Genomic DNA, 13,897 nt, shown 5'->3' with positions numbered 1-13,897 from the left:
ACCCCCCTTGTTCCTGAGGTAGATCTTCACTCGCCCCTTCTTCCCTGACAAGGAATGGGCACCATTTTGTGGTTCGCCTCAGGTGCCAAGAGGTTTTGGGCTGGCCCTGTCACTTGGGGTCCCAGGCCTGAGGCCCCCCATCTTGAAATATGATAATTTAATTTTGACTAAACTTGGGCTGCAGATACTCACTTTACTGGACTAAATTGCAACCCAGGGGTGAGGAAAAGCCACCTAGGTTTGGTCATATAGTAATCCATTTATTTCAAGTCTGTCAGTATAGAGGAAACTGCTACATAATTTAAACAATTTATTGGAAAAAATAAAAAATGGAGTTGCTATCTGGCACTAAAATCCAAGTGAACTGAAGCAGAGAATTAAAGGCAAATTCACAGAGTGAATTCACAGCATTACACAGAGTGAACAATAACTGTGATCTTTTAAGAAACAACAACAAAAATGTTACTACTACTACTAGTAGTACCTGAGTACTCAGGTATTCCTGACAAATTTAACTTTTGCAAATTCCAATATGAACTGAACAGACCACTATCACCCATGCCAATGTGTGGAGCAGAACTTTATCCTTCAGATTTTCACTCCCCCCCCCAATGATGAATTTTTATGCTCAAAACAATGCATTAAAATGTATTTTAAAATGTGTGGGATAACATACATTTAGAAATGCATGTTTTGAGAAGGAAAAACAGGATATTGATGTTGGTCAGGAACATAGATTTAGTTAGGATTATTTCATATTTTACACTTTCTTGCTCATGGAAAGTGCCCAGTCAGCTCCAATAAGGGAATGTGTTTTCACAAAAAGGTGAAAACTGCTCAAAATCTGGGTTTTAGGTGGGTCACACAAGGTCACACTGACTTATAAATCCTCAGATGTCTGACTAACCTTATCCTCTGGGTGCCAGCATGGACAATCCCCTATTTGTTATGTACTGCAGATGTGTTATATACTATGAGTCCAAATCATGATTTTTATATAAATAATATGAACAAGGCTGTACTATATTACTCCTTAAGGAGAGAGAGAGAGCCCTCTTCCTATTGTGCAATATGGCTACCTGCCCTGAATTCTTAATAAAGGGTGGGCAAAATTCAAATAAATAATTTGCATTATTTATAGATTTTCTTTGCTGCCATTCATTCTGAAAAATGGGCTTTTCTTTTTCTTTTTCCCCTTTTTAAAAAATAAATAAATAAAGATCAACAGCCAGTAATGCAAACTATATTACTCTTACAAATCTATAATTTAGAGCTAATCCTATTAGAATAATTTATTTCAGTAATACAAAAATAGCATGGCAGCTTGCAAACAGCAGGCTGCCCACCTATAGAACAAATTGTAACCACAATTGCACAGCACAGAAATAACCGCAGCCAGACAGTTTGAACTATAAATCCTTTTAAGTGGAAAGCTTCCAAATAAAAAGTGCCTGTGTTCTGCTTTGCACTCGCAGGGCAATCCACGGGACAAATGCTGTTGGGTTTATATTTTAAAACACACAGGCAGTCATGACGGATGGAGACTCATGGCATTTTGCATAGGGAACATGCAAAATTCTCTGGGTGTGAGGGACTGGGGAGAGGAGGAATGGTGGAGACCGCCTCCCCAGCCTGATGCTTTAGGAGAATGAAGACGACAGTTCAGAATTACAACAGGGGTTTGAGGGAGGTCACAGCTCAGAGGACGATGAGGGGGAAAGGTGGGAAATTATGGGAGAGGAGAAGGCAGAGTTGGCAGGCTGGCTGGCTGCCATATTAGCACTAGAAAGCATTCCAGACCCACCATTTCCAAGAACCTGGCGAGCCTTAAAAGTAGGAGAGCAAAGGACTCAGAAGCAAAGGGCCCTCAGTGCCACCCGTAGAAGAGATGACAAATGAGGAAGTGGGAGAGAAGGGGAGTGGAGATTTACTGGGGACAACGCCATTATTACAAGAGGCTGCATTTCCAAGCCTCTCTCTGTAAATATTGAATAAAAAGTAGATGGTGAGCACTTTTCCTTGTCTTATCTGTTCCTGGCAACCTGCCATGGGGGTTGGTTCCTCTGCAGCCTGACACTGGGGCATTTCCAAGACAGATCTTCTCATACAGAATAATAATAAATTTTATTTATACCCCGCCCTCCCCAGCGAAGGGTGGCTAACACCAAATATAAAAACAATTGATTGAAATACAGCTAAAAAAAAGAAGATTAAAATACAACATAAAAACATTAAAATGCAGCCACATTTCAGTGGAAACTCAAATCAAAAACTTTTTGGGGGGATGAAAACGTCAAGTCTTCACCAAGGCTAACTATCCAGACTGGTCGTACATGGGCCAGAAAAAAAGCCAGGGAAGTCCCCCAAAAGGAGTTCCAACACAGAAGGAGAAAGGAAAAAAAAAAGGAAGAGGGGGAGGGAATCAAATTGATTCCAAGCCAAAGGCCAGGCAGAACAACTCTGACTGAAACTCCAATTCCTGGGACCACCTAGGTCCAGCAGTGAGCCTGGCTCATGCTCAGAGATGCAGTCTTGCGCACAGCATTGAGGGGACCCAGCGCCGCACACTCCTGTGATGTCTCGTATGCAACATATGTAAATTGTTGGAAGGAGGCTGAGCCCAGAGCCAGCACCATGTGGCTTCAATGACTGGTGGCTCCTCCTCTCTCACGCTCAGGAGGAGCCAGCAACTGATGTTCCACCATGTTCAGCCTCCTCCGCCCTCTCAACAAATATTGAGGGGGTTGAAGACCTCTTCACCTCACCTGTGTTCATGCCTGAGCAGGTCTCAGTCTGACAGTGGCTTAAAAAAATTCACAGGTCTGCAAACAACCCATAGGGTACCTCAATATTTCCTGGGGAGGAACCCAATGGGCTTTGGCCAGAACTTAAAGAGTCCTGCATTAGCCAGGTATAAGAAGACTGGTGAGTGAAGTAAGCACTTTCAGAACAGCCACCTGCTCCATCAGAAACACAACTTTTGAACAGATTTCTCACTTGGGTGGAAATCTACAGCACTGCTAGTGTTGTTTGTTCCTCACCACTCAAGCTGCGGAGCCAAAGGGAGTGAGGCTGACATGAGCCACTCTGCACCTTCCTCCTCCTCCTCCTCCTCCTCCTCAGGCTTATATATACCACAGCAAACTGGCTCTTTGGTACAAGAAGAGGAGTGCGTATACACATACCAAGCAACAATCTTGCCTTCATTTTCCCCAAGTTACTCCTGCACTGAGTCAGAGACTGGGGTTATAGGAGGAACTAATCAAGGTGAGATGGATGCCCTAGCTTGCCATCGTACAGATGGCCATCAGTCTGTGATCTACTTGTGCATACAACAGCAGGCAGGGAGTCTCACTAAGCTCATGGACACAGCAACCCTTGCAGAAGTCTAAAATGTTCTCTCTGTCTATTCATGTGAGCAGGTGCTTGGGGGACAGCCAGCAGAACTCACAGGAGCAAGAAACATGAAGTATTAACAAGTTCTACTAGGCAAAGTGTATTAGTGTCTCTTGACGAAGATAGCACACACATTTTCATTCACAGGTATCCAAAGAGGTGAAGTCCCTTCTGGCTCTCATACTGGAAAAGCCAGACCCTAGTGAAAGCTGAAGCCCTGGGCAACACAAAGAGCCTGAGCTAATAAAAGCCAGAAGGCTTATACCCCCTTGCAGCAACACTTCAGAATAGCCAAAGCATGCTTGTTTGTTTTTGGCATTTAGCTATTGCCCTTTCGGCACAAGGGCTCTCAGAGCAGCTTAAAAAATCAATATTAAAGCAGTCCCTGCTCTCAGCATAGCAATCTAAATGACATGACACACAAGGAAAAAGGAATGGGAGGGAGGAGAGGAAAGCAAGCACAAGCTCTTAAAGTTACAGCTGAATAACTGTTTGGCTCTCTTTGGAATTGGTTTACCCCTAACCTAAATTTTGATGTTTTTTATTGAAGTTAATAAAAATCTAGGATAACTTATTGGTCAACTATCAACTTTTTTCTGAAAGCTACCATGCTTAAGAGCTGAATGAATGAGCTGATCCCCTGCTTATCACTCTCCCATTCAGTGGTGTGTGGTCAGTGGACTGGGGGGGGGGTCTAGGCTAGCCCCCTACAGGGGCAAAGGAAGGAGAACTGCCCCCCTGGTACGGGATGTTGGGGGCGGGGCAAACCACCCGGCGTGCATGTGTGTGCACTTCTACGTACCGCACATGCGCATGTCGCTATGTACGGCATATGCATGTGTGCTGTATAGACAGTGGCGGGATCCTCTGCTCATGACTGCAGCAGCAGCAGCAGGATCCCACCGTCGTCTGTAAGGTGCTTGAGCGTCCGTAAGGCAGCGAAGGGTGCAGCCACGTGCAGAGGATCCTTCGCATATGGCTGCGGCGGAGCAATGGTGGCCGCTGCGTCCGGGAAGGTGAGTTCCCCGTGGGGTGCCTTCTTGTCACCCCCTCAGATATGGCACCCAGGGCAGACTGCCACCCTGCCCCCTTCCTTCACCACTGGTCCCGTAAATGTTCCCCTGGCACCTCCTTCCCAAAGCCCGGGAAGCTTCTGCTGGCTTAGGGAGGGAAGATCGATTCTCACGCACATGACATCAGGACGTCAAGATGTCATGAACGTGACGTCTCCCTGCCCATCGCCTTCGCAAGCTGTTGCCTCTGGCCCTAAACGTTCCCCTACGAAAAATTTCACCACACTGCTCCCATTGAGAACAATGGGACTTGAACCGCTTAAGCTTGGTTGCCCTGCTTAATCTCGCTCTCCCACTCTCCTCCCCTGTAAATGCTGGACATTTAAAGCCTTGCTACAAAAGAAAAGAAAAGGGCGGAAGGCTGTCTATTACTGTTTTCAACACTCTTTAAGTTTAGCTTCGAAAATCTCTCACCCTTTTTCCATAGACCAGGAGGGTTCCAGTTGTGAGTGATATTCCCTTGCTCCCCAAAGATGTGAATTTCCAACCATGAAAGCAGAGCTTTGCTATGGAAATGGGGACAGGCTTGGAAAAGCACAAGGAGTCCAGGTACTGCTGTAATCTGTACTATACACATACTTAAAAATTTGTGCTGTGGAGGACACGCTTTTCATCATGCAGCAATTTTATAGTTTTATTGGTCTGACATTGCCATGAAGGAATTCAGAAATGGCAGCTTAAAATGAAAGAAAGGGGGGGGGGAATACCACCGAACGGCGTTACTTATATAAAATACTACTGCAATAGTTCTTTTATTAATTTTTAATGTGCAGCGCCCTCTGTGACCTCTTTTATTCTTTCGCTGTCAACATGGCAGACTGGGAAAAAATTGAAGCGGGATAATAAAGTCTAGGAAGTCCTTAAAACCCAAGAGAACACATGTGGGTTTCCTCTTCCTCTCCTGTCCGTCTGTCTGCATCTCAGTCTCTTTGCGCACACTTGACGCACACAGAGATTAAACCGAATGGCTCTATTTTTGCCTCAAGCTAATGCCTTTCTTTACATTTCTATATTTACTTTAAATACTGCCTATTAAGCACAAAAGTGTATTTATCTGTGCAAGGCTATGGACCAATTTACTGCAGTAAACGATTTCCATACATTTATAAGTCAATTAAAACACACACACACACACACACACACACACACACGACACACTCAGCAAGATAATCGCCACAGGACAGCCTTCCTGTTTTTGACACACAATAGAACTACATGAAAGAAAGCTGTTTCCTTTTGTCTGTCCGGCCTGATTCAGCTGCATTTTGCTTGAACAGTGGGGCACCATTATGCGATGAATATTTACCACTGTTTATATCTCCAAGGAGACTAATCTCCATACCACTACAGTCCAGAAGCTCACGGCATTTTCTCGGCAGGACCAGGTTCATGTTGTCACAGCAACTGAGGGCACGGGGTCAAACAGATTAATCCATCAGTGAAAATAAAGCATGGCACGGGTGCACCACAACTCCCCCCATGCCTCCGACAGAGGGTTTGAAATCATGTTTTGTGCAGGCACCCACTGTAGTGTGTGTGTGTGTGTGTGTGTGTGTGTGTGTGTGTGTGTGTCACAAAGGAGTGAGGCAGAGAAAAAATTAAATTGGGGAGTGTGGTTTCACATCCCTGGGGGAGCCACTTATGGAAACATGGCGGGAAGGTGGATTTTGAGAGGGAGACAGATGCCAAGTGCAGCACATAAAGAATTCCCATGATGCATTGGGAATGCTTGTATTTTCCTCTGGTGGTGCCCTTTGATTAGCCTCTGTCTAACATGTGGCCTGACAACTGTGACAGAATGAAAAATTCCAGGAAAACTGTGGGTCGCAAGAGAAAAGAGATTTCTTCCTCGGGGTTGACCCTATCACTGCCTTTCGTTGCAGTGTTTCACCATTAAGGAAAGGGCAGCCCAAGAGTGTTCACACTCAATCTGCTCCATCTGTCATGACTATTAGGGAACACACTGGCCTGCAAAGAAGCGCGGAGAACAGAGCAGGCACAATGCCCCTAGCCGTGCTGAAAGTACTGCCTGATCTTTCGCTGGCCCCAGAGGAGGCGTTGTCGTCGGGAAAGGGCAACACTTACCTGACACTCCACCGTAGGTAGTCCTCTTCCCCAGCCCGACAGCTGGCCAAGGTGTGCCATCTGCTCTCAGTCCCATCAGCCCTGACACGGTGTTGGTGGCTGTAACACCATCTGCACCACCTGAGGAGAAATTTAGGGACAGACTTAATAAGCTGGAAAAGAGATGCTGGAAGTTATCCCACAGCGGTAGCGCAAGAAGACCATAAAGCCAAGTCAGCCTTTCTTTCTAGCCATAATCCACCCTCAACCAATTCATTGTCCTCATATCATTTTTTTTAAAAAAGAAATTACAAATTTAGAATTTATAGAGTGCACTTCAAATATCCCAAGGATGCCACACAGAGTAATCTTTACAGCAGCTACACTTGTCATGGAGCAGGGATTGCTTGCAGCTCTTGGCTAGCGGCTGTGGTCAGAGAAGGGCTGTGGCTCACTGGTAGACCATATGCAATGCAGAAAGTCCCAGGTCCATTCCCCAACATCTCTGGGTAGGACTGGGAAATAGCTCTGCCTGAAATTCTGGAGAGCTGCCATCAGTCAGCAGAGAAATACTGAGATAGATGGACCAAGTATCTGACAAGGAAGATTCGTATGTTCCTATGTCAAGCGCACACTTGATAACAAACCCATGTTTATTTTGATGTAATGCTGGAAGTAGTCCAAAAAATCAGGGGGATCCAGCCAGGGAACTCTCTGTGCTCTGGCCTTCTCAAGTGGCCTTTCAGAGGGTACACTATTGTCCAACTCCAATATAAATCAAACCCCACCCCCCATGGAGAGATACCTACAAGGGGAATACATGTGAATTTGATAAAATCTTTCTATGATCAAATGATGAGTGCTTATAAAGAGTTGCAATAGGATTAACCAAAATAGCATGGTTTTACCTAATTGTTTTGACTGGCCATTCACACAAGGGCTTAACCTTTGACCACAGTTTACACATAGACAATCTGATGCATTTAAAGATTATTTCATGTTTTCTGGATTCTATGCTGGAAATTGACTGCATGGCTGAATCTTCATCCAATCAAATGTTAGCCCCACCCCCAGTGGCCAATTGCATAGGAGATGGAGGGAGGCATGCTGGGTGAGTGTTGAGGAAAGCTGTCCCACACCTCACCCCATGTAGAACAACTTACAATTATATTCTCCATCCACAAACACAATGATACTATCCTGGCCCTGGCTAAGTTCCTCTTGGAAGTAATAAGAAACAGAAACCTACACGCTCTTGATAAAACATAGCGACTTCACTGGAACCCTTTCCCTGTATTTCTGTTTTATTTTCCTTTTGACAATGTTTTTGTGGGTCTTTGGACTGAAATAAAGAATGTGTGTATATCCTCCATGCTGTCCCTCTGTTTAAGCAGGATAACGAAACCAATAAGAGCTAGCCTATTTAAGGACATAATATATTGTCTAAGAAACAATCTGATTATCATTTGCATCAAACAAGCAACGATTTACAATTTTGTATTTCTCTTGAATAAAACAACCATAAGCAAAGCAATCTGGATTTGTTTGGGGGAGGGTTTTTTCCATGTCTCTCAAAAGGTTTAGTGCATCAGTTTCTGTTCATGGGTTATATGCTAGCTGGATCTTCATGAAGTGGAAGAATGGAGTACCCTGTCTCTTAGCTGCTCCATGCCGGCATCTAGACTATGTGATTCTCTGCCCTCCCCCTTTTTAAGGAGAGAAAATAATTCTATGAGCCAGGAATACACATGATCAGGTATCAGCATGGGGTGCTTGGTTTATATGTGAGGGCATCTGCACGGCAGACGAAAGCAGGTCCAGAATCAGGGATTGACATGATTAGACACCTGCTGAAGCCCACATCCCACAGAGGGCTCCACTATTGAGGTCCCCCTTCCAGATCGCCTCCTCTTCTTCCTCACCATCACCACCAGCCCTCCCCTTCTGGTCCAAATGGAGTAAAGCAAATGAACAGTGGTGGAAAATAAGGAGGAGGGGTTGCCAAAACTCTTTGTTTGTACTCTGCCTGGCAAATGAGAGCAGGCGGCAGCAATGGTGAGGGAGGAGGAGCAGCATCTAGTGGTGCAGGCAGTCAACCAGGTGCCCTCAAGATATTTTGGACAACAACTCTCACCAGCCCCAGCTAGCATGCCCAAATAGTCAGTGTAGCCGTGGGTTTAGGGAGTTGGAGAAAGTTGCTTAGGGATTATGACTTGCACAGAGAATAGGATGGACTGAGGGTGTCTTGCCCCCCTCCCACCTCAATTCCCCCCCCCAAAAAAAAGACAGCCCTGGAGAAGAAAAGATGACACGGCCTCCTTCACCAGGTGAAGGCCCAGATAATGTATGAACCAGTGGCATCCCTTCACATAAGTTTCTCAGTGAGAAAAGAGGGCGAAAATGAAAATGGCAAATGTCTCGTGTCCCTTAGTAGATTTCTCTTGCTACAACACTACTTCCATGTCCTGATTAATCAAGCTGTGAGCTTATATGACAGGGAGATGCCAAAACATCTGAGCTTGTTACCTTCTTGGGAAGCCCTTGCAATGCTCACAATATCCGTGACATTTGGGGTCAGCTTGGCAAAGAAAGGAATCCGAACAGCTTGCCTCACCCAGCGACAGATGTTGCGCACCAGCTCTGGATCCTGTTCAAATAGGTCAGATAAATACAGTGCATAATTAAAAGTAATGTGATCAAAACTTTCCAACAATCTGCTACACTGTGGCTTGCTGAAATAATACTTAAATTCTCTGCTTTGCCTCATTATCTTAAGCTGTATCTGCATTCCTTCTTCCCAGTCCAAGGCAGCAGGAAAAGAATGCCTGCCATATATTTGATACCTAAAAATAAAACTTAAGAGGGCTGGCAGTATGATGTAGGATTGCTCAAGCTTTCACTGTGGACAGCCATAAGTATCAGCTAGTTGAATGCCTCAAAACTGTGTGGAAACAAGTGCATGGGGCTTGGGCTGGGGCTGGTTTTTTGGGGTGGGTGGGAGGGCTTTCAAAAATGTGAGCCTCCACTTTGAAAAAACCCCACAAAACCTTATGACTCGTTTTAAGTGAATCTCGAACCTGTGTTGATCCTTGAAGTGGGTTGCAGTGGGTCACAAACACAGATGCCCCTCCCCTGCCAATTCTTCTCTCTCACACAGCCACTTTGCAAGGGTCAAATAGTGCACTGAAGAGCTCTTGGATATCTGGATTTATTCTTTAACATGACCGGATTTCATTTTATTAAAATAGCGCAATAAGTTGAACAGCTTTAATTTAACCATATAAGATTGTTTGTATGTAGGATTTAGCTGTTCCACACTGAGGAATTATGATGAGCTGCACATATATCACAGAAAGGTTAAACGCCACACATAGGAAGAGAACGTCTTTACCATGGCTGCACCATGAGTGAGCAATTCCACAGCAGTGCACAAGTCCAAGCAGAATTAAACCTTAACCGCAGGCAAAAACATCTCATACCAAACTGAAACAAAAAGTCAAAGGCATTTCGCCTACTCAGACTATTTATATTTTGATTATTCTGTAGCCCAGAGCCAGCCAACTGGTAGACCCTTGGAGGGGTATGGACCCAAACATGACCGTGCCTATTTTTATCTGCCCTCCATGGGAGTTGCCATTTGTATTCAAAATGTTTCCCCACTGTTGCATTTTTAAGAAAACAAAGAAAAGTAACCAAAATGTATGAAATTCCACACTTGTGATTACACTTCAAAATTTCGTATGAACCTGTATGCAACCTGTACATCTAACGTCTGTAGGGCAGGGATCAGGGATCTGTGGCTCTCTAGGGGATGTTGGACTTTAGCTCTCATTAGCCTGGCAAATGGACAGGGATAGTGGGAGTTGCAGTCCAATAGCATCTGCAGGGCGATAGGTTCCCCATCCCTGCTGTAGGTAATGCTATTCCTGAGTACAGGTGATTTTGAACAGTGAGCCCCCTACTACTAAGCAGAAATTTATTTTCAGGTCTGGTGCCAGCATTTGGAGTCCTACCAGGGCCTAAATCCTGCCCTGGGCCTGCCACACAAGGCACTGCGTGGCTACAAGCTGCCACCTTAAATTTCCCACAATGCAGCATTCTGTGGCACTGTGAGACGTCTAAAATAGTGCCTTGTAGTCACCTGCCACTACCACTGGTGAAGTACATTTCCGCCCAGCCCCAACATAGAAGGGGTCCCACGAAGGGCACTTTCCTGCTGGGCTGTGAAAGCTCAGGCTACTCCTGTTTATTATGTAATTTGTCCTGCGGTCAGTTTGTGGGGGGTGGGGGTGGGAAGACACTTCAGACCCAAGGACCCGGGTCTGGAGCATACAGTGGTCCTAGAGAACTATCCCGGAGGTAATCAATGCCGTTTGAGCCACAGGAGTCTCCAATAAACTAAACAACATGAGTTGACAAAGACGTATTAAGCCTTCCCCCCATACCTCCTTCCCCCAAATAGCTCCTAAGCACAGTTATTTTGGAGAGGTCAAATGGTTTTTTTCTGAACACTCATCTCCTTTGAAGAATGGTTCAGGATGACAAAAAGCTAAATGGGGAAGAAGAAAAAAATCAACTCGCTCTCTTTAAAGCTAGAAATAGAAATCTTCAAGCACTTACTGCCCTCGTGGGACAGCCATCTTTTAGAGGACAATCAGCTATCTGTTCTATTGATAATGGCTCTATAGTAGTAATGCTCTTTGATTCCAGAGCATGGAACAGTCTTTCACTTTATTACTCTGTAATAAGTTTCTCCCTCTTGTGACAGCTACTGATAATGCCTTTTGATACATTATGTTAAAATCGGCAACACCGATTTTGTGACTAATATGATCTTAATGAGTTAAAAAGTTATGAGGAGAATGATAAATAATTTATCCCAAAACAAACTGTACGAGCACGCCAGTCGTGTGTCAGCTAGATCCTTTCCTATAATTATTTACATGTATTCCTTCCATGCTCTTTGCTGAAGTTAATTAAATTTGTCATAAAGAAAGAGGCCTCTGATGAAAGGGCGTATCGTCACAAAAAAAACAGCCGATAACCAGATTTAGATATAGGCTGAATTTGCACATAAACACTAAGCCAAACCATGGCTTACTTAGTGTGAATGTGGAGGCATTAAAGGCAGACATTGCAGCCATTTTACTCCTTCTGGGTCCGTTTAGCTCAGTGTGGAGTGGCAGCTGAGCCAAGGTTTGGCTTGGTGTGTCTTCTGTTGGTGCTTAAACACTTTCCTCCTTAACTTTGGCTTTGGTGTCACACCGCCCTGAGCTAAAGGACGAGGGAAGGAAAAAAAAAATAGGTGTGAGCTCTTCTCTGGGATCCAGCATGTTTGTGTAGTCTTGGTAAGCCGTACTTTTGGCTTGCTGTGCTGTGCAAACCTGACCACTGCGATCCTAATCTGATAAAACCATCATTTATCAGACCAAGAAAGACGTTTGCATTGAACAGATGTAACATTTTAAGTGCGGTGGAAATAGCTCAAATGAGCATATCTGTTTTCAGGGTAGTCAACGTATGTCAAACCACTTCCATCACATTTAAATGTTATGTCTGCGTCTTCAGCCTGAGGTAAGCATCACTATATTTAAACCACTGCTGGCTGACTTACAGTGCAGAGCGCTATCTTAAAATATTCTGATAATGGAGCATCCATAAATAATAATGTGTTCCATTGCTCGTCCTTGCATGTGTCTTGGGTTATTCCTCAGCAATGCACCTTCCTCTTTATTGAATTAAGAGATTTCTTTGCTAAGGTTTCAATGGAGAACGGGTGACCTGTGCTTTTGATTGTTGAGAACAGCCTGTGTGGTACCATTGTGAAGAGACACTGAAGTCAGAGTAGTGTGGGACTGTAGAGTGCTGGGCTTGCATTGTTGTTGTTGTAATAATAATAATAATAATAATAATAATAATAATAATAATTTATTCATAACCCACCCAGCTGGCTGGGTTTCCCCAGCTACGCTGGGCAGCTTCCAAAAGAATTGATGATGATGATGATGATGATGATAAAGCAGCGATAAAACATCAGACATTAAAAACTTCCCTAAACAGGGCTGACCTTACAGCAGCCTTTCTCAACCCGTGGGTCCCCATATGTTGTTGAACTACAACTCCCATCACCCCTAGCTAGCAAGGCCAGAGCTCAGGAATGATGGGAGTTGTAGTCCAACAACATCTGGGGAACCACAGGTTGAGAACCGCTGCCTTACAGGATTATTTTGAGGACAAAATGGGCCCAATCCTATAATAGACTGGATTTCTTGGAGGAACAGTGAGATGCAGTTGCTAATAATAATCACAACAATAATTCAAGAGCACGGCTATTCATAGGGGCTCGTTTTCTATTTTACCCATTTCACAACAAAATGCTTGCTATGTGCAGTTATAATTCCCAGGAAATTTCTGGAAAAGGAAAGCAAGTGCTTCCCGCTTAGGAATAATAGTGGATCTGAGCAGAGCTTAAAGAGGAGGATGTGTTATGCTTTTGATCCGCAGCTCCCGTTTAGCAAAACTTCGGGGGTATTTCCCTCCCCCCCCCCCCGTTGTGTTTTGAACGCTTTAATAATTAATCGTAGGCATTCAAAGACACATGCCTTGTGCATCGGCAGGGCCTAAGGTGTATTTACATGAACGGTGCCCCTCCCAGACTTAGGTCTGCACATTTCTAGCTAATAAAAATGGTGATCTCCCCTGCACATGCAGCTTTCATGAAATATTCATGAGAGCTGCACCGGCGTTTCGAAAGCAGCTGCATCCTTGCGACTTCCATTGCTCGCTTATGAATATCCTGATGGGACCCACTTTAGAAGAGAGGGAACCTCCAGAAGGTACAAATCATACAGGCTTTCGTGATAATTTTCTCCAGCTTAGGCATTTTAACAATAATGGGGAGAATATCTGTATTATAAGCAAAGCAGCATGTGCCGTGCCAACATTATCTTTCTCTTTCTCTCCCGTCATCCTAACACACGGAAGCTTTGCGAAACAGAATCTGGAAGATGCAATATTGTTTATTTCCACCTGCCTAAAAGTGTCAGTGGTCTACCTGTTAAAAGGAGTCAGCGGTTCAAAGCTTTTATTATTATTATTTAAAGGATGTATTCCTAGGCCTCTTTGAAATTGCCAAAGTAGGTCTTTGCATTCAGGCATCCGTGTCCTAGAGACAGAGATGAATTAATTTGTCCATTTCAGCTTCTCTCGGTTTTTTTCGTTTTTCCAGTTTTAAGTTGAGTTTTCCACATTTCCCCATCAGTTTGTGAATTTTATTTAAAGACTTCTTGAAAATTCAACAGGATTGTAGTGTGGATTTCTTTTTTTATATCCATGTTCATATGCTATTTTGCCTTTCATACACA

General features: G+C 44.2%; 1 protein-coding gene across 4 annotated transcripts in view; it reads right to left on the bottom strand.

The window, feature by feature from the left end:
• The window catches only part of DPYD (dihydropyrimidine dehydrogenase), a 538,621-nt gene that overhangs the window by 114,847 nt on the left and 409,877 nt on the right, over positions 1-13,897 (bottom strand). For all 4 annotated transcript variants that reach the window (XM_079981197.1, XM_079981195.1, XM_079981196.1 and 1 more), the window contains 2 exons: positions 9,060-9,180; positions 6,555-6,674 (listed from right to left, as the gene is read on the bottom strand). In XM_079981197.1, the coding sequence (XP_079837323.1) occupies positions 6,555-6,674; positions 9,060-9,180 (241 nt within the window). The remainder of the gene's footprint in view (positions 1-6,554; positions 6,675-9,059; positions 9,181-13,897) is intronic.

This window comes from Podarcis cretensis (genome assembly GCF_951804945.1).
Source record: "Podarcis cretensis genome assembly, chromosome: 6".
Taxonomy (NCBI): Eukaryota; Metazoa; Chordata; class Lepidosauria; order Squamata; family Lacertidae; genus Podarcis; species Podarcis cretensis.
The sequence above is the reverse complement of the archived record's forward strand: the minus strand, read 5'-3'. Positions and strand labels throughout refer to the sequence as shown.